This window comes from Scomber scombrus, chromosome 5 (genome assembly GCF_963691925.1).
Source record: "Scomber scombrus chromosome 5, fScoSco1.1, whole genome shotgun sequence".
Lineage (NCBI taxonomy): Eukaryota > Metazoa > Chordata > Actinopteri > Scombriformes > Scombridae > Scomber > Scomber scombrus.
Genome location: NC_084974.1, coordinates 15,597,103 through 15,618,864, shown reverse-complemented (window position 1 = coordinate 15,618,864; position 21,762 = coordinate 15,597,103). Strand labels below are relative to the sequence as shown.

The window sequence follows — 21,762 nt, the reverse complement described above, 5'->3', positions numbered from 1 at the left end:
GCGTCATCATCTTAATGCATCTTTTTGAAGATTTGTAGATTTTGGCCCATTTAAAACTTGAATGTTGAACCTCAATACCATTTTGGTACAAGCTGAAATGTGTTTGTTGTCCCGTGTATGGAAAGTTAGGTCAGATTCATTTACTTATTTACCTTTTCTTAGTCAGAGTTCCTGGTTTAAAGCTGCAGTGTAGAACTTTTCCATATAAATGAATGTGTGTTACATTAAAGCCCTTACCAAACGAGTTCACACAATGCCGATTTAGCTGATCACCGCCAGATTAATCTCTCTGTATTTCACAGTAACTGGTTTGATGTTCCCCTGCTGGCTGGATGCATGTATGTATGCAGACTTCCGCTGGCTGAGCTGGCTAACTTCTGGTTAGCTCTCTGCTAACTTGAATGGCGATGAAATAATTTAGTTGTGCAACTCTTTTAGATTTTCCAAATGTTATCAGATCAAATGGACCAAATTCTGATAGTGAAACGAGTCCATGTGCAGGGTTTGTTTGATAATCAGAACAATTTATCCACTGTTTAACAGACACAACAGCAGCGACAGAGTAGACTCCTGTGAAGCCTATGATGTAAGCACATGTTGACAGTGTTTTTGTAATTACTCTCACTGCAAGAAGCAGGAGACAGAAGTCCCACACTTCAGCTTTAAAACAACATTTTAGCAGACCATTTTATTTCAAATGAAACAACTTCTATTTTTGTTTACTTTTTTGCCATTTGAGAATTTTTAGCCAGACAATTTGACTCAATCACCACTTTGATTGCTTAAATCATTTTTCAAAACCTTATGAGAATAGATGTTTCTGTGATGATCTTTAAAATGCAAAGATTTGATGAAATCAGTTCTTTCTTTAATACACGTTTAATGCGGGCTCGGGTCATATGCATGCGGGAGGCAAATGACAATGAGCGACCGAGAGGGAACAGCATATATAGTATTGCTGGCATATCAAGTATTTCCCAAGAGATAACCTAAACAGAATATGATCTAAGCATCTGGAACCTTGCCAAGTATTTTTGTCCTATGTGTAAGCACTTTTCAGTAAGCTTAGAAACTCTGGCGTCAGACATTTCCACTGACTGAGTCTTAGACCATACAGTGTACCAAATACGGAAAACAGTTATGAAAAGCATACTAACACCTTACTTTAAAAAGTAAATAAAACTTTTATTTTAATATTCACAAATGCCTGGAGTGGTGGTAAAAGATTCAGAAGTCTAGAACCAGGCTAGAGAAGTTTGGCATCTTTTGTGTAATAAGAAAAAAATGTTTATTTTGTCAAATACCTAAAAGTATTGATAAAGCATTGTATCATCCCTGGTATCAATACCCAGCCCTCACATATATCATAGAGTAATCTGATTCAATGTAATGAACAGGAACTAGAGATTTAATTCAAATTATTTTTACTGGTGATGCTTTTTCAAGTTCTAGTAGTGTTTCACATTCTTTGGGTTCTTATTTTACTGCTTTATCACACATTGAACTTATTTTATCCATGTGCTCTGAACAAACAGCAGGATGCAATATAGTGAAGGAGGCAGAGTTGTGAAGACAGCAGGCAAAAGTTTCAAAAAACAAGAGTGAGCGTTCCTCTTCCTCTTTTGAATGTGGGGCACAAAAAGCCTAGAGGAGAGGAGCTAAGTAAATGTCAGCTACGCCTCTCTTTCTCTCTCTGACACACACATAAACACATCTCAATCTTACACCCTCCCAATTGCTTATGCGCTCTGGGGCCTATAATCTCCCTCTGCGCCTACACACAGATCACACACACACTTGGCAAGTGTTCTTATTTGTATTCCTGCGATCTGGAGCTCGCATTCTCTGGCAGACACTGATATATCAATTGCATGAATATTCATACACTAGTCAGGGTGGCAAGCTACACCAGCCTCCTCTCTTTTCGCAAGCGTGAACACACACACACACACTACCTTGATGATTTATGCATTCCTAAACAATGCTAACCTTTCATATGCACATACAGTATGTGAACACTGAAGTGTTGAGAGCTGCCATAGCAGGGTCTTTCATCATAAGCTAATGAACTGTGTCAGTGTCACACACACACACACACACACACACACACACACACACACACACACACACACACACACACACACACACACACACACACACTCCTGCTGTGATTGAAGCACCTTATCAATCATTTCCTGGTTGATTAATTGGTGCAGCGGATCTCCTGGTAGATTAATGACATCAGTCTGAGAGGCCTTTTTATGTTGGAGTAGCATCACTGAGGAAGCCAAAAACTGCAAATGTGTATGTACACGTACACGTACACACACACACGTACACACACGCGCACACACACACACAAGGAGTATCAGATCAGTCAAACCTCATATGCCCTTCTTCAGTCATTAAAGACATTAGCTAGAATCTCTTCTGGTTTAAAGAAAAGTGCATTAAGGATTCAGTAAATAATACATCATTTTAAAAGACCACTGCTGAAGCTACATTTCTCCACAAAGTTGAACCATTATTTGACTTTTAGTTGGAGGCTGATGTTGTCAACTTCATTAGAGAGTGGGAGTATGAATCTGCCTCACTGTTTTTTTTGTGCAGGTTTGAAGCTATTAAGATGCCGGTGGTGGTGTCAGTGTGTATTCGTCATCTACGCTCACCAACTTTATCTCCTACGTCTTCAGTGTGTTGAACACGGCTCATTGCTCCTTCGCTTCGTCTTGTTCCTCTCACATACACGCACTTATGCTGCAGTCATATACTCGTACAGCTCCTCTGATCTGAAATATCAATTTGCATTTCTCTCCACTTCACTGCAAACACAATGCACATCCACGCTGCAATATCATATCACTCACTCTCACTGAAACCTTGTCCTTGTTCTCTTCACTCTCGTTTTCTTCAGCTGTGATTGAAGAGGTCATTATATGCGTGGCCTTCAAAAAGCAGAATCTTTACTTAAAACTACATTTCTCTCACTGTTGCCTTATAACCCTCCTCTGCTCAGGTGGATATGTCCTGCACTCCTATCAAAAAAGCACAAAGGCAATGAAAGCATGAAAAGAGAATGAAACTGAAATAAATACAGATCGAGTCCAAACCTCATTAGATTACAGAGGACCCAGCAAACACAATGATTTAGAGATGAAAAGGGTGAATGTGAGATCAGACAGTTTCTAATGTTGAAACCAAAGTTGAAGATTGGGAGGAGAGCAAACCAAGTTTTCTGTTCACAGATTATCACCTCTGTTATGAGAGTCCTTTATCACACAACAATGCCTTTCCTGTAGGCCAGAAGGAAATGACAAAATAGGAGGAAAGGAAGGAAGGAAGGAAGGAAGGAAGGAGCTGTTTACATACTGGAGTAAACACACACTGCTTCTCTGTTCCTCCAGCTCACCTTTCCCTTTTATTAGCTCTTCCTGCCAGAGGTTAACTCCCTCTACAAGTCTAAGCAACTACTATTTGATTGTGATGCTACATACAACTGCGGCATTAAGCGTGGCTGACAATATGATTTTATACCTTGTATTTTGTATAAATATTTACATCTTCCTTTCTGCACAGCCAAAACATACAACTTCTTTGCAGCGTAATGTCAGTGTAATCGACCTACTGACACAAAAAGTAAACACTGAATCCCTGATCATTTTTGTCCATAACTCGTGTACTCATGTGTAACGCATGTATTTACAAAAATGTTTCATTCAAGCAAGGTACTTCCTCAAAGTTACAGAGAGAGGTGACATTTCTTTTCTTTCTTTTATTAAGTTACACGCAGTTCTACTTTGAATGAAAAACAGAACATTGACCTGCAGATGGCTGACAGGATGCGGACAATATGGTCTCTGTTTTGGTGTATTGAAGACAAAACATCAGTAAAATTGTTTTTATTACAAAACGAAAAAATAGCTATGGATAAAAAAACAGGGACAACTCACTGAAGTTTTTAACGGACATTTAAACAGCACTCATGTGAGAAATTGCACAATAATTGATCGTTTAGACAATCAATTGTATGTCATGACCGTCCTTAAACAGAGTGTTAAGCAACAACCAATCCGGCTCATTCTAAAATTAGTCACTAGCAACTAATTAGAGTTTAAATCAGGCTTAATCTGTACTATGTCTGCTCAGTTTAAAGGCACCATGTGGACTTTTTGATGATTGGTGCTACTATAGCGCAGTGTTTTTATGAGTAGGTCCCCATTTTTTTGATGGAATGATTATCATTCTGATGCTGGTTTGATGCTATTCTGTTGATTGCCAGTTGTTGGCAGTAATGAGCAAAACATGTAGGAAGAAGCAAGTAAGATTTGTTACACCTCAAAGATACACTATTTATTTTCGTGAGAAACACTGAATGCAAACATTCACTTCCATTTGTTTGTAGTTTTAAACACTTTCAACACATGAATTAAAGAACTTAAAATCGCCCTGTGTTATCAGATTAGATGTAAATCCCAAACATGTTTCTCTTGGCAAGATGTTTCTTAAAAGTACAAATATAACATCACTGATGATTATCTAGATGCAGACTGAGTCGTCAGATTCATCGCCATTCTGAAAGACTCTCGCCACCACAAGGCACATTGCAGCTGCCAAGTGCCGCTTCCACCATCCTGAGTCAACAGCTTCCTGGACTCCATTCATCCCTTCCTGTGTCCATCCATTCATGATTGCTCTCATCTCCATACAGCTGGCTTCCTTGGCACAACAAGTCTTTCAATTACACAACATTGCACACATGAAAAATAACCCAACAGTGGGCATATGGTGCAAAGTCATTCCATATTTCACATGCACATGCACCTCATTTCCATGCACGTACAGCGTGTTGAGCAGCAGCAGGCAGCAGGCCTGTAATTGGGGCACCCATAAATAAGGAGCAGAGCGACGCCTGGATTTCTGCTGATTTGTTTTGCAGGAGGTGCACGTGTGAATAAATGGATGGCTTTTCATTTTTGTAACGTTGCACTCTGCTGGTGTCATCTGGATTACTCCCTCCCCCTCGCAACTACACCTTCCTTTTTTGTTCTCATCATCACCCCTCCACCGCCCACTTGCTTATTCTGGGGCTCCCATCTGTATCCTCCTTCTTCTTTACCTCACCCCCTTTCTCTCGCTGTCACTCTGGAGACAGATGTTGTATTTATCACTTTAATTATAAACTAGCTGCCGCTCTCTCTCTCTCTCTTGCTCTGATTAGTGACAGTTCAAAAAAGCACAATTGATGAAAGGCACAAATGTAACTGCCTCACCAAGGCATTCACCCATCCTAAACTCTATCCTCTTGATTGCAGAGTGATATGCAAAGCTGAAAATAGGACGTTCCTTCAGTGGTCCAAACACTGGCCTGCTAGCATCTCCCCGACTCTGTGTTCCCATTCATCAGAAAGAAGAAAAAAGCACAGCGATCAATATAACGCCTGTTGTGTGTGTGTGTGTGTGTGTGTGTGTGTGTGTGTGTGTGTGTGTGTGTGTGTGTGTGTGTGTCATAGCTCAAAAACAAACTGCACCAGCTGATAAACAAACATACAGACATTCATAAAAATAAAAATAAATCAATACTCATCTACTCTATTCGCTGCTGCGCTCTCATGAAGCTTTCTGATGAAAATAAAGGCTTTTGTATGTATACACTATGAGTGAGTGCTTATGTTCTGCAGACCTCTATCAATCAGAAGATTCATTAGATTAAATGGACTCTGGATATGAGGAGGAAGGTAAAGTGTGTATGAGGACAAGGCTTTGCATGAAGAAGCTATGAGCAATGGACAGAGACAGAGGTGAGTCCTGCATCACATCAGTCTGTGTGACAGGTTTATGGAAGACCAAACTATCCCTTCACACACTCTGGCAGAGGAGACACTGGCTGAGAATAACAGATGTCTCTGAGAAACACAGATCTGATCCACATCATTTTCCTTCATTTATACCTTAAACTTGACTTGTTCCCTCTGTTCAAATTAATTAAAGTGGTAAACAATACAATGACAGATGATGAGGTGATGATGGCTCCGTGATGTCTCAAATCTATGGCACAGCCAAGTTCCCATACATCATAATGAGGACAGGATGTGTACACAAAGACCAACCCAGTGCACTTCCCCAAAACATGCTCAAGCCCAAACATTGCCTATTACAGCTCTAAACGACACTGTGGTCACATTCAATAGGCTTTATGTGAAAAGCATCCAACATCTCTGCTTTCAGAATGGTCCACCTAATGAACTGAATCAACGCTTATATGCTGAATAAGCGTGCCCACGTAGGGAATCATTTTGGATTAAAAATGCTTTTAATCATGTTCACGTTTGGTTTGAAAGCTTTTGACAGCTTGTACATTTGTTTTCATGCCTGCCTGGTGAGGGAGGGCTGCAGGCGCAGTGGCAGAGCCAGCGGGCATCAGGCCACGGGTCTCCAAGACAGCCCAGTTTCCACAGCAGGTGCAGTAGCATCATGGAGCAGACCAAGTCCACTTCGGCCGGCTCACTATTTCCAGCCTTAAACACCACTGCCCCCCCAAGGGACTGCCTGCTAAGAATAGAAATCTGCAAGAGCCCCTGTCCTTCTCTAACTATATGTTTGTTTGTATTTGTGTGTGTTTGTGTATCAACTATGTGCATGCATAAAGATCCATGAAGCTGCCAATGCAGTGTGTACCATAAAGAGAAGAAAGTGTAAGTGACTGTGACGTCACTCATAGGCGTTTAAAGTGATGAGTGGCATTTCGCCAAGATCTTACTTGAAGTTTGGAGCCAGAAAATCAAGACAATAATGTCAAAAGACGTGCAACTGCTACACCTTAATGTGATATCTGTCAATCAAAAAAAACACCCCTCCAGGGATACCCTTCTGGCAATCGACAAATGTCAACGTCAATTTACTGGTTGTTGAGAGCAGCAATGACTCCTTTAATTCTGGAGGAGTTTTGTCAAGTCAGAACAAAATGACTCTAGAGACATGTCCGCCTGCTTGAGTTTGAAAGAAATGGGCAATAACCAGTTTGGGGGGGGGGTGGGGGGGGGGGCTCTGGTCTGTTCAATAACTGTCAAAGTGATGACTTCAAAAGGTCCTGTTTTTGTCTTCCCTAAGATTCTTTACAGTGATATAAAATAGCAGCAAAGCAGCAAATCCTCACATCTGAGAAGCTGCAACCAGAAAAAGTTGGCATTTATACTTGATAAATGACTAACAATCAATCAACCATCAAATAGTTGACAATTAATCTTCTGTTGATCTGCCAATACATTAAATGTCTCAGCGCTAAACTGCTTCTGCTGCACAAACTCTGACCATTCTTTTGTCAGTCTTTCATTTGAAATTCCCAAACTTTAAGAGAGGTGAAAGTAGCAATCAAAGCCCAAACGTCTCGTGGAATAAAGTACTGAAAAGGTGTTGATTTATCTATTCACTTCAATACAGTCTAAGTTTTCTTGGAGCCACCATTTATCAACTGTTAGAGGAACTGCTGTACCGTCAGTAAGTCAAGTGAGTCAGATCTCCCTTGTTCTGCAAGACCAACTAATATTAACTGGTGTCCTGTTACCTGCATGTGTACAGCAGACTGAGCGTCGCTGAGGCCTGCATGCCAACAGTCTTTCTGACAGTGTACATTCATCTGCAGGGTCTCCAAGGAGGAGAATTTGTCAAGATTGTGTGTGCAGTCTGTCAGTCTGTAAGAACTAGGAGACTCTAAAACAACGACACAACCAGTAGTTTGAGCACGACATATTGCTTCTGAGCGTGCGGCATCTTCAGAAGACATTATGATTTAGGTTGTGTGTGTGTGTGTGTGTGTGTGTGTGTGTGTGTGTGTGTGTGTGTGTGTGTGTGTGTGTGTGTGTATGTATGTATGTTTATGTGTTTGCACATGTGTGTGTCTGTGTGTTGTAAGTAAAAATTGTGGACTCCCCTCAGGACTGGAGGCAGCAGACTCTTTAATATTTCAGGGCAGTGATAAATAAGTCAGACAGACTGCAGAGAGATAAGGTGACTGCGGGTTGGGGTGAGGAGGGGGGAGGAGGAGGAAGAGGAAGGAGACAGAGGTAGAAAAGGAGAAGGGGGAAATAGATATAGCAAAGTAGAGGGAGAGAGATATAAAAGGTAATAGAGCAAAAGGTAAGAGAAGACACGAAGAAAAGGAATGGGAAAATGAAAAAAAGGCTCCCTGTACTATAAAAGGAAATCTAAACAATCTAGAATGTCTCTAAAAAAACAGATCAATCAGATGTGTGATCCAAAGTGGGAATTTCTGCCCTTTACAAATCTCTAATTTCACTCCCATGACAACGGCAACCCAGAGACACTCATGGTGAACGACAGATTTTGATTTCTGAGGACACAGGAGAACGAAGGGGGTCAGTAGCAGAGAAAGGAGAGAAGAAATAAAGTAGGTAAAGTGGGAGGAAGAAAGGAAGGAGGAAGGACGGAAGGGGATAGGATGATGAGGTAGGAACTGTTAGAAAGGAGGAGGGGTGGAGTGGGGGAAGAGAGAGGGAGAGAAAACAGAGACAGTTACTGTGGTGAAAGGTCAAAAGAGACAGAGAGCAGTGTGAGAGAGAAGATGAAAAACAGAAGAAAGAGGTGGAAAAGTATGTCATGCTTTCTCAGGGGAGGAACTACCCCATGGTGTCATGGCCTTCAGTCTAACAGACTTATGATCAAAGATGAAAAACCTCCCCTGGCATCTCACACACTATCTAACTCACAGCTTGTAGTACAGTTACAGTATGTTTAGCCTGTATCTGTCAACTATTTGCTTCACATGCACTCTTTAAGCCTCTACACAAATCTACACAAACTTTGCTCTGCTGCTTTCTGACTAAACTCGAGTTATTATGCAGGCCTGGAAAATCTTTAGGCAATGGGAAAGGAGTCGCCTCTCCATACATCCATGTTTTCATCCCAATCTCCTCTGAAAGCAATTACCTCCCCCATGCATTTTCTCCACCCCCAAACACCAGCATTAAGCTCCCTCTTCCACCATCTCCCCTTTTACTTCTGTAAGCCTGAAGCATTTTTATTTTCCAGGCTTCTTTGTCAATATCTCTCTCCTCTCCCATCGTTCCCCCTCTGTCCTCCTCTCTCCTGCCCCTACTGTGGGCGCTTCTCATCCTCGCCATCATTCTCCTCCTCTTCACCCTCAATAAAGCATCTCTCCTCCTCTGAGCAGCTGTAAGTATAGCTGCCAGCTCTGCTACTGGATAAGCTCATTAAATCAACTCAGGAAGAGGGCAGCATGCAGACTTCTCTGGATAACAAACACATGCAGGTACATGCACTGGAGAGAGGGGGACATCTAAAAATATCGAAAAGTCTGACAGGAAGGGGGGAAAAAATTAATTGGGGAAATGAATAAAGTAGGGAGAGGGATGATGGCAAAAAAAGAGCAACTGAATCCACGGAGAGAACGTATAGTCCCAATCTCCCCAGTGGGATTAGTGTAAATCTAATCTGTCCCGCTGTCTCTTCAACTCCTTTTAGCCTCAGCTTAGCAACCCTCTCAGGAAGAGAGCAGGGATCCTAAGAGCCTTGAGCTGTTAGCACTAGCTCACATCACTGTAAGCTTCCTTTGCACCACACTAATCAATTACCAACCCTGCTTATCTGCCTCTAAACTTCCCGTCCACTCCGAGCCATCACCAGCCTGTGACACACACACGCACGCACGCACGCACGCACGCACGCACGCGCACACAGGCACACACGCACACACGCACACACGCACACACACACACAGGCTACAAAGCTTTTTCGACAGAGACCCATTTACCAATACCGGATCCATTTACCAATGTACTGGATCTGATGGATTTATCTGTTGTCTACCAATGTCAGAGGAAGTTTGAAGTTGTCACATCACCTCAGTTTAGCTTATCATTAGGGTGTTAAAGATCTAAAAGGCCAAGACTCTACATCATTTTCATTAACCTATCAGCAGGAGGTGAAACGATCAGTCCATTAAACTATTTTGATAATTGCTTAATAGTCATTTATCAAGCAAAACACACCAAACATCATCCTCTTCCAGGATTTCCTCTGTTTTATATTATTGTAAATTCAATATATTTGATTCTTTTTTTCATGGTTGTTTGGAGAAAATAAGCAGTCTGACTGGCTTTTGAACCATTTTTCTGACATTTTGCAGCCAAAGTGGTTAATCAAATACTTGAGAAAATGTTTTAGTTTAATCAGTTATGAAAGATAATGATTGGTTGCAGCCCTATTATCAGATGCAATGGCGCCTGACTTCTTCATAAAGGACAGATGCCCTCCTCTACTAGAACAAACTGGTTTTAGAAAGTTGCATTCTATTCTGTTTAAATGTAGTTTTTATTTTAAAAGTGGCCAAAATGTTGACATTCCCTTGTTAACAGTGTACGGTCCTGGGTTAAAACATTGAAGTAACTGTACAAAAATGTTTCATATCAGTTAACGTAGAGTGTGTGTGAGAGCAGTTATGTCACTGGGGTCAGAACATGTCAACAACCCATTTCTATCTTTCTGAATGAGGCCAACAACACCTCCAGAGGCCTCTGGCTGCCAGTGGTTAGCCTATCTCTGACTGGGACGTGGCTAAGTGCAGGGTTTACACTCAGCCCACTTGTTACATCCTTCAGCCTCTGTTGACATGGTTGAGGATTACAAACAAAAGGTTTGTAACAGACAGACCCGTACAGGAATCAACCTTCAATCCCATTGGTGGATTAAGTAAATATTGCAGTTAATCTGACAAACATGTAAACTTTGTCTTCAATCTGTTCACAAATAACTCTCAATTTGCCTTTTCCCTGTCCTCCTGCTTTTGTCTTTCTTTTCCTTTAACCTCATGTGTTTTCTCCTTAAATGCGTCAGCTTTTTCTAATCCTAAAACTGGAGATGATTCACCAGAAAGCCTCTCAAGTGTTAGAATCACTCCTACACCACCCTTTTCAATATACACCCTGAAAAAAAGAAGGAACCACAGAGGAAAACAAGAGAGTAAAAAAAACAACAACACAAAACTCTTGGGGTTATAAAATATCTTAGGGCAATAATTACATGATAGAGATCAGCAAAACCCTGGTATACAAATTATCACATATACTCTAACGACTAAGAATACATGAGACACACACACACACACACACACACACACACACACACACACACACACACACACACACACACACACACACACACACACACACACACACACACACACACACACACACACACACACACACACACACACACACACACACACACACACACACACACACACACACACACACACACACACACACACACACACACTTCCTCCCAACTTGAATCACAAGCATAAATTAATGACATGCTGTGGAGTCCGATCCTCTCCCTTATCCCAAGAGCCCATCGTTACATTATCAATTAAAGACAACCTGGCTCAGCGTCGGTTCACCGCAGCCTGCATTTGAAGGTTTGTAGCTCACAGCTCTTCCAGTGAATAGAAACCATGTGCAAATATCAAACATTCATATCAGCTGCATTCCTCTTGTCTGGATGGATCAATGTCTGGAAGACTGTGCAGCACATGTGTGAGGCAGATCGGCTCCAGCATGCAAACTTTAAACGTACATACAAACATGTGGAGAGCTGAGTCGTAAATTCAAAGGAAGTTATAATAGAAAACATATTCTACAACTGAAAAAAACAAACCATGAAATGTTTAATTCTTCATTTAAGAGGCCTTATATATGTAGAATTATCTGATGGAGGCATGTTGAACTTGTGAGGAAACATGCTGAAAAGAGACAGTGAGACTTATGTGCGCAGACAAACACAACCAGGAGGCCTGTTTTCATTTACCAGGATGCACCTGCCCTACCCACAGGCCCATCTGGGCAGTGTGAAGAGAGGAAGAGCCACAACTGTGAGCCTTACAAAAAAAAAATCACGACCCAGTCTTTTTGTGCACACAATCACACCAATGTTGCTAACTCTGAACAGCTGCGACTTGCTACCTTCTCTCAGCCAACATTTTTCTCCCGCCGGCCTCCACTGCCAAGACAGCAAGCAGGCAAACTCCAACTGACTCATCTATTTTCTCAATCACACACACACATAAACAACTGTGGACCCTGCACTAGCATTAGGCTCCTGTTGTGGGATCGAAATTGTAGACGATACTAAAAAGGAAAAAAACTAAAAATGCATAAACGTTCTTTTATTTCAGCTTTTTATGTAACTGCCTTCTACATGAAGAATGTACCGCTTTCAAAACAACAAAGTGTAGATTAGACCAAGCTGCCCAGTCGATTCCAGCCATGTGATTAGATTTAGAGACTGCTAATCTGCTATAGATCCCCAAAAAAACAAACACTTAAGTCTATATAATCTAAAAGTAATGGTCTGTATGGACAGATATACAGTAGAACTGCTGTAGGAACGCATTATGCATTCAGAGTTAGAGCCAGGGGTGACGGTGGTGACGAGTAGGAGGGGTGGGTGTTTAGCAACCAAACACGACAGCTCTATTACCAAACCCACCCTTCAACACAGTGTCAGCTCAAACTAGCCCCGCTGGGAGAGGAGTGGGTGAAGTGCAGGGGGACAAAGAGAAGCTAAACACCATGAAGCTCCAACTTCAAAAACGACGTAACAGACAAGACCTCCTCCCCAAACTCCACATACACAATGATGTGTGATGCATGTGCAGACAATGACCTTGTGGTTTCCTTCATGCTTAGAAGTGGGTGTATATTTAGTCAGGGAGTTTTAACAGAAGTGTTTGACAGAGAGGGTGTTAAATTATTGAGCAGTGAATGCCCGCAGAGAAGGATGACACAGCGAGGCTGAAGAAGGCGCTTATCTGGCCCTATATGCTATTCACACACACACACACACACACACACACACACACACACACACACACACACACACACACACACACACACACACACACACACACACACACACACACACACACACACACACACACACACACACACACACACACACACACACACACACACAGTAAATAATACAGTTAAGAGGATTTGTGGATGATTCACATTTATTTTTATGGAAAAGAAAGAGATTACAGGTGTTCACTTCAGGCTAAGCATTTAGGTCGCTTGACAGGCAACAGCCCGTTCATCCATTTATTTGTTGTTTTCACAACATGACTCCACTCCTCACTCACTGCCTGACAGTCCTCCCGCTACAAGGAAAACAAACCCACAACACCGGGGACAAATTACTAAAAGGTCAGAAGACTTTTCGGCAGAGCCCTTCAGCTCTCCGGTCTCTTCTCTGCTGCCCAAGTATTTTCAAACAGAATTTGACCTCCTGTGTGCGCTCCACTTTCCACTTCACTTGACATCAAGGAGGGCTGAAATGTTGAGCGTCAGCTTTCACCATGAGCGACAGTGAAGTGCGTAAAGGAGGATAATAGCAGTTACAAGCAATTTAACTGATCCCTGTTAGATGAATTCCTATTTTTTTTACCCTATCCTGTCAAACTGCAAAGAGAACTGCTGGAGTTGTCAGGAATTTAGTCCTACTTAAAGACACTTAAGTGTGTGGCTGATGCATGCTTTGCAAGCCCTGCTGCTGATGCTTTAGGCTGAGCTTGGTGGTGAATGGACACCCTATTAACTGGCATATCACACTTATGTCACAGTTTAAAGAAAGTAATGAGCTGGTAGGTGTCTGAAGAAGGCGGGACGAAACAATTGTTGATTTCCTTAAACCTACAATAATGGATTTTTTTGCCATTATAACCTTTTATGTTAATATGGGGAACTTGTTGCGCAAGGAATTTCTTATTTACACATCCAGCAGATATATAAACGTGTGCAACATAAACATTGATTTGGGGTCATGTTTCTGGACACCTGATGAATGTTATTCCATTATGGAGGGAAGTATCTGGCTCTTTAGCTTCTAAATGCTCCACAGTGTTCACCAACTGGCTGCTGACTGTGTGGGTCTGCTGTTTGGTGCTGGTTAAGTAGTGGACAGTAGGGCTTTTGCTCTGGAAACAGCTGCCTACTTGAACAGAAAACAACACTAGTGAGACAGATGAGAGTAAAATAAAACAGTGAAATTTCAGGCCAAAAGATGAAGCAAACATAGGCCATGTCAAGAATGTAGGCACACAGTCCAAATTAATATAAACATAAGTGACTACAGCTGCTTTAACAGATTTTTAATTCTCAGTCTTAATTAAGTTGATCTAATTTATTCCAAAATGCAGCGAGAATGCAGAGTGCACAAACTTGCCGTTGGGTGCTGATTGAAGATGTGATGTAAGACGGTGTGAAGCAGGTGTTTGGTTCTGATAGATCTTTGTCATTTCAGTCTCTCGCCCTGATGTCATTTTTCCCTGGAAGACCAGATAACACCAGACTGTCCCTCTCATCTCTGAATCCTCAACTTCCACGAAGGAGAACCAGTGCGCCTTCTTGTGCGAGCTTGCAACACATACACACACACAAACACACACATACATATTCATACTCTCAGGCCCACATTGCTGTCCTTGGTTTTCACAGACTCCCTCTCTTCGTTGGCTCTTTCTCTAATCCTGTAATGCCAACAGTGCAATTAGTCACATGCCGGCTCTTTCTTTCATCCCCCAAGTGAGAACGAGCTCAGGAGGAATTCAAACTGCTTAGTATCTTAACTACATGCCCCCGCTGGAGTCAAACACAAACATGAATATAAAAACATTAAATTACCTTAAACTATACAGAAACGTTCTTGACTATTAAACATCCATCATTGTGAAGTTGCAAAGAAGGTGAAGTACGCCGCACGACTGCTTCACTGGCTCTCAAAAGTCCTGTCTACTTTGCAATTCAAGAAATGAATAATGAAGTTGAAAATGAAATGGGCATTCAGCCTGAATATGAAGCAAAGTTGAACTAAGGAAATGCCGAATAATATCAGAGAGGAATCCACAGTTAGACGCCACATCTATCACAACCTACTCACAAACACCGCTGAATCGAAACTACATGAAAGAGTGAGTTCTGATAGAGAGAGAAATCAACAGAATAAAAGTTAAAAAGGACGGTAAAACGGACAGAGTAAGAAAAACAGCCCCCGCACTAAAGTTAAACTGGCTTATAGTGAATGTCTTCTATGTACTCTACAGTTAAGGTACTTTTGCAGCGCCTGAAGCCAGTGAAGGGGGGCAGAACAAGGCTGACTCCCTACATGTCAGTGAGAAACAAATGGCTCATGTTGCCGTTATATGGATGGGAAGCCCAAGGTTATCACTTTCATGCAAGTTGTTCCTATGTGTCAGCTAAAACTCAATCTCTAACAGATAAATCCTCTCACTTACATCTAAAATGACTGAGACCGCCGATGGATATGTGCACATTAAACACTGATTTTAAGCTCTTTGAAAATTAAATTTGCGTTGGTGTGTGTGTGAGAGTGGGTGTGTGTGTGCTGCACAGAGATAGAGAATGCAAGGAGTGACGGGGTCAAACTCACCGAGAGATTCCGTTTTCTTCCTGAACCTGGATTCATATCCTGGCGTTGCAAGATTAAAATCAACTAAACCTCTATGCAGATTAAAACTATTTAAGGAAGAGTTTGACATTTTTGGAACTGCGCCTTTTTGACGAGAAGTAGATGAGAAGATTGATGCCTGTCTCATTTTATGTGTTAAATATGGAGCTGGAGCCAGGGGGTGATGAGCTTAACTTAGAGTTAAGACTGGTAGCAAGGGAAAACAGCCAACACAGCTCTGTTCAAAGTGAAAAAAGACAAATACCAGCACCTCTAAATTAACAAATTAACACGTCTTTCTTTAATTTGTACACAAACATTTTTTTAATGTGGTTATTGCAATGCTGTAACTTGCCAAGATATAGAGAGGTAAGAAATAGCACATCACATGGCGCTGCCATTTCTAGCTTTCAAAAAGCTCCATTAACAGCATGTACTCTTCCACAACACCTGCTCTCTGCATTTACAATAACTCAACAATGGGTGATGGTGCCAGGGGCAAGTGAAAAGAAAGGAAAAATGATTTGACTGTATCATAACGTTGCTGTTAGAGTCGAAACAATGAGCTGATTTATTCATTAGTCGGTCAACATATAATCAAATATGAACTACTTTCATTGGTCGAGGAACCATTTATGTCATTTTTCAAGCAAAAATGCCATAAATGCCTTTTTTCTAGCCTTATAAGAATCTGTTGTTTCTCATTATCTTATGTGATAGTAAAGTGAATACTTTCGTTGTTTAGACTGTTGGTCAGAAATCAAGCTGTCAAGATGTCTAACTAAATGTAGACACAAAACAACTCATTGATTAATTGGGAAAATAATTGTCAGATTAATCAATAATGGAAATAATGCTAGTCGCAGCTCTTGTTGCATTCTGATCGACTATCTCTTACCTTGATGCTTTTGTTTTATTGAATCTCTGCTCTGAATTACTGCCACACTCACCTGTATTTTACATGTCTGCCCATTACAGGCTTTGTGAACTGTGGTCTAGACCTGTTAATGATACATTTCCTACATTGTTTTAATGAGTGTGTATGTGCTTTGGATGTGGACAGGTTGTACTGTATGTGAGGAGAGATAGGGAAGCAGCTGGCTCCTCGCTAACTAGCCAGCTGAGGCAGCCAGTATTCCTGGTGTTGCTTTGGGCCACACAGCGTCCCTCTGCTTTATTCAATGCCCTCTGGCTAGAAAATGAAAATCTAAAGTCACTAAACAGAGGAAGTTGTTTCTGAAAGCTGCTGTCTGGCAACCATTTCACACACTTCAAAAGAGGGCGTGGGAATGAAAACAGACCAAATTGTTGCCTGTGCACATGCTGCGATAAAACAGCCTCTCGCTTCTACTTTTACCATTGATGCTCTCCCACTCATCCTCTCCTTTCTCTCTTTCGAACACACAAACATATCTCCTTTATTCACTAGTTATTTCTCCTTGTCTCTTAACCATATGTGTGGTAGCTGCATTCGCAGGTTAGGGCACCAGCCTCAAAAGGAACTCCACGGAGGGAATGAGAATGGGGAGAAAGGCCGGAGGGAAAAACAATCCAATGACCACTTTTGGTCAAAAGCTGCAGCAGTCAGCACTGCGGCCTAAAATTTAATTTCCCCTAAAAGAACAGCTATCCACTATGCCTTTGGCTGCCTATTTTTAGCATGATATCGTTCAGCCTCAATCAGACCACAGCAGTCGAACTCAGAATGAAGACAGTGGCTCAGTCAGGCACAAGTGTGTAATGTTTAGTGTACGAGCTAAAGGAGAAGAGAAGAGAAGAGAAGAGAAGAGAAGAGAAGAGAAGAGAAGAGAAGAGAAGAGAAGAGAAGAGAAGAGAAGAGAAGAGAAAAGGCCCTGTCACCTACAGCTTGTACACTTTTTTTCTATGTGGCTCTGTAGCATCAATACTATACTGTGTGAGCCGAGGTCGAGGTTGTGGCCCTCTGAGACAATGCCAGTCTTCAGGCACGCAGTCACTTCATGATAAATCAGCGTTTTCGTGCCGTTCCCGTCTAACCGCCATCTCAAATTCTCTTTGTCCCTTTAACTGACATTGGCTTTTTTCAAGGGCTTGGCTTGTTGAACTGTTCCCTTGTCACACTGAACTCGCTGCCACGTACTTGTGCTCGTGTCGAACAGCAACATTAGTTCGCACCACGGCAGCAGAAAGACCCAGGAGATTTCTTAGCTGCAAGCAGGTATCGACTGGGGGCGGACAGTGATCAGCAGATCAGTGATCAATGACCCACTTCAGTTTTGCTCTGCTCGTGGTATTTTGAGCTCAGCTAGTTTGTGTTTGTCTCTAAACACCACAGACTCAAGTTCATCCTCTTCCTTCCAGCTATAATCATGTTAGTGGGGCCAGTGTTGTCTGCATCATAAAAATGTTGTTTTGGGCCGAAAAAACACAGATCTGTATTTTAGGGTAATAATTATAAGCTGTAGAGAGACAACAGGCGGTTGTCATGCCATTTAGAAGAAAACAGTGTGAGTGTGGGTGAATGTGCGTGCAGGGATGCAGCAAGGAATAATGGGCCTACATGCAGGAAGGGACTCTAGGCCCCACCTCCACTTATCAATATTCCCTGAATGAGAAAACCCCAACGCTGGACTATTAACTGTGCAACCTGGGCAACTGTCCCAGAGTCCCAATACTCCTCAGTCCCAGAAAGCTCCAGGCTTGTGTGTCAGCTGGTTTGTGCTGCTAATTTAATTGAAAAGTTGTTTGGGGATATGTGCCACTAAAGCACCATAAGAGTTTTAAGAAGGGTCCTGCTTTATTAACTGACCTCAAGGAACTGTTTCAAAGAGGCCTATATGTCAAAACAGTTTCAACAACTTAATTAAGTCAGTTTTGTGCTTATATTGTGCATATTATTAAATAAATTGGTGTAAAGTAGGAGAACAGGGAATTAAAGCAGCAGCTATTTTTTTCCTCATGGCAGGTTGTTCTGGTCCTGCTAGTGTGCACACCATGGAGTTTTTGGGCACTGGCATGAAAGAGCTAATCAGCTCTGTTTTAAATAGAAAATGACAATAAAAATAGTGTAAATGATTGTTGTAATTGTAAGAAAATAAAATAATGATTAGTTGCAGCCCTTTGAGAGATATTATACATAATATGTGTTGAAGACAAACTTAGATTCCAGCTCGCTCCACTTTGGCTCTTTCATGGTTTGGATTCATTTTTTTGACAGCAGGATTTAAAAATCAGACCAGACATAATAAATAATTGTACAACCTGTTTTAAATATTCACTCGAGAATCATTTAACTCCAGATATTTCAGGGCTCCCTCCACTCAACAATGTGTTCTTCTTCTTCTTCTTCTTCCTACAGTTGAATAGTCACTATGCAGAATTACACATGTGCAGAGTTTGGACATTTGAAGGCTGTTTTCACATTAATCTGCTTAAAGTGGAACGTTTCTCTGTGCTCAATGAAAATCCAATTTTACAGGGCTAGCATGGGAAATTGGAATATGATTTGTGACACCACAAATTGTTTGGAAGACAAATGTGGTCTGATATTCAACTCACACAGGAGTGAGGTGGAAATATGAAGCCTCCAGTGCACTAACACTGAGAATGGACTTTACAGAGAAGCAAATGTCCTGTGTCCAGCAGGAAACCATTAGAAATGTAATATATCTGCATATTAATAGACTCTAGATTTTAGTGAGTGGACTAATTTTAAGAATTATAATACTAGATAATTGAACTTTTCTTGGTGGAAAACCCACAAATTACTATTCAAAGTAAGGTATTTCATATGCATCTTAAAATATGTCTAGGTGCCCCTTGCTCATTTTAGGGCCACCCACACACTTTTATGTAGGAGTGGGAGCTTAATTTGGACTGAATGTGAGAAAGAGACACACAAAGACATAAAAAATAAAAAAAAGACACCTTGCCTTGTTTTTCTTCTCCACATTGCACTCACCTCTCCACCGTGGCCGTCAAAAATCCCAAATATAGACGGGTGACTCTTGTTGACGATGTCGGTTAGCACCTCGAACCTGTCCTCCATGTGATCTCTCCGGCCTTGGATGGAGTACACGGCCGCGTTACTGCTCTTGAACTCCCATGCCTTGGCAAACTCTGCATCCAGGACGTCCAGCCCACCGAACCGCTCATTCTGCATCATCTCCGCCACTTTCCCTTTGACCATCTTGACTGCATCCCTGCTGGACTTGACGATGGTCTTCACTTCGTCCGTGTGGAAGAAGTAACTCCACAGAGCCAGGCTGATACATAGCAGGAACAAGGTCTCCGGTCTGAGCAGAAAATAACGCATGATCCGACCTAACAGAGACAGCAGGGTCATTGTATCCTCTATCATTTATTTATTTACACGCAGGGAAAATCGCGGCAGGTTGTGTGTCGGTCGCCCCCGCCGCAGATTTCAGTCCATCGTCGGGGTGAAACAGGCGCATTTAACCGAGTGTTTCACAGCGGGGAACATTAAGATTATACTGACTTTAAAGGTGACACTTCAATGCATTTTTTTGCAGACCCACAAGGCTGGAGGTGAGGCTGTTTTTCCTGCACAGACCCGGGTGTAAACGCGGTGCTCCGGCTGCTCTAGCACACAGCCCAGCAGTGAACCACCACCAGCAGTCGTCCGATGACCATCTGATGCGGTCGGAAAGCTCTGCTACCCCCGGAGAGAAAACGCAGGTCGCCCCGTTTTGACTTCAAATGAAGGGGATAAGAGTCGAGCCGTGGCAGTGTCTCTTCCCCTGCTACTGTTCCCTGTCCTGAAAATAGCAGTGTGTGTTGAAACCCTCACATTCCCAGCTGCCACACTGGCTGAGACTTCGCTTCTGTTTCTGCTGCTTGCCGGTGCTGCCTTCAGGTGCAGCTCGTAATATACACACTTACCAGAGCCAGAGAAATTAACGCTAATACCCACACGTTCACAATGGTGGACAGGGGCGGATTTTAGGAGTTGACAAGCTCAAGAGGGCCCGAGCACCTACAGCCAGGGTCAAATCTTTTACATGCATAGAAATTAATTTTACTGCATTGCATGACTACTGCAAACATTAGTAGTTGTATTAGTTGTTATTTAATTTAGTCCTTATCAACAATTTTCAAAAAATAAAGCACCTACAAATAAATGATCAAAGGGAAAACAAAAAAATTACATTTATATTATATTTGATATGAATTATTACATTTTTAATTGCATTTCACTCTGTAACACTGACTCAACTGAAATGTTTCACTCTTTATCACAATTGTTATAAATTCACTAAGATTCAGTCAGCTTTAAAAAAAGAAAAAAAAAAGAAAAAGTAGATTTGGGGCTTTTGAGAAAACATTTGGGGCCGCAGCCACAAAAGTCACCCCCTAGTTCCGCCCCTGGTGGTGAGCTTGCGTTATGGTACACAACAAATGTTTCACCTGTGTTTCTGAAACTTTTTTTTAAAGCATGGTAGGATTCAGGTCTATAAAATGGAACAACTTCCCCAACCACTCTTGTATTTCTCTCTGTGAATTATCTTCATCGTCATCTTTATTGGACACATACACTCACTGGCCTCTTTATTAGGTACACATGTGAAATCTAATTCAATCCAATACAACAGTTCTGCTATAGACTCTACATTTATGAAGCTTGTACATTGCCAGTTTTTGTTGACATTGTCAAGAAGGTGATAATTCTACTTTATGTTTATTATTGCGGTCATAGTGGGTAATGGTGTACTAGGGTGCATTATATTGAAAGGTGTTGCTAATATTTTGTCCATCAATTAACATACATGAGAGAGGCAAGATTTTAGGAACACCAGTCAATATAATGCACCCCAGTATGCCACCACCATTTAGTACACCCTCAATAATACACAGTAAAATTATCACTTTATTGACAATATCAACAAAACTGAAAATGTATCAATTAAAAAAAAAAAAAAAAGAATTTAAAGATCTGTTTTATTGGATTGCATTAGATTGCACATGTGTACCTAATGAAGAGGCCAGGCAGTGACTGTATGTTTACACAAACAAGGAATTTGACTTTCAGTGTACTTACACAGAATAACAACACAGCAATCTTCAGAAATATGCAATATTACGCCAAAAAAGACCATAATATTGTTGACATCATTTTTTTAGCTTTAACTCATGGTCTCCGCTATAGTCACATCACTTTATTTACTTTGGAAGATAAATTAACGTGCACTCGGTTTGAGTTTGCATATTTCCGACAGCAATTAAAGGCATCCGAAGCACACCCGAACCACAGGTGCGCTGATT

At 41.5% G+C, this 21,762-nt stretch overlaps 1 protein-coding gene across 1 annotated transcript in view; it reads right to left on the bottom strand.

Moving 5' to 3' along the window:
• Positions 1–20,321, bottom strand: part of ppm1lb (protein phosphatase, Mg2+/Mn2+ dependent, 1Lb) — a 43,448-nt gene extending 23,127 nt beyond the window's left edge. The window contains exon 1 of the mRNA XM_062419651.1: positions 19,442–20,321. Coding sequence (XP_062275635.1) covers positions 19,442–19,840 — 399 coding nt within the window. The 5' untranslated portion in view covers positions 19,841–20,321. The remainder of the gene's footprint in view (positions 1–19,441) is intronic.
• Positions 20,322–21,762: the final 1,441 nt, after the last annotated feature.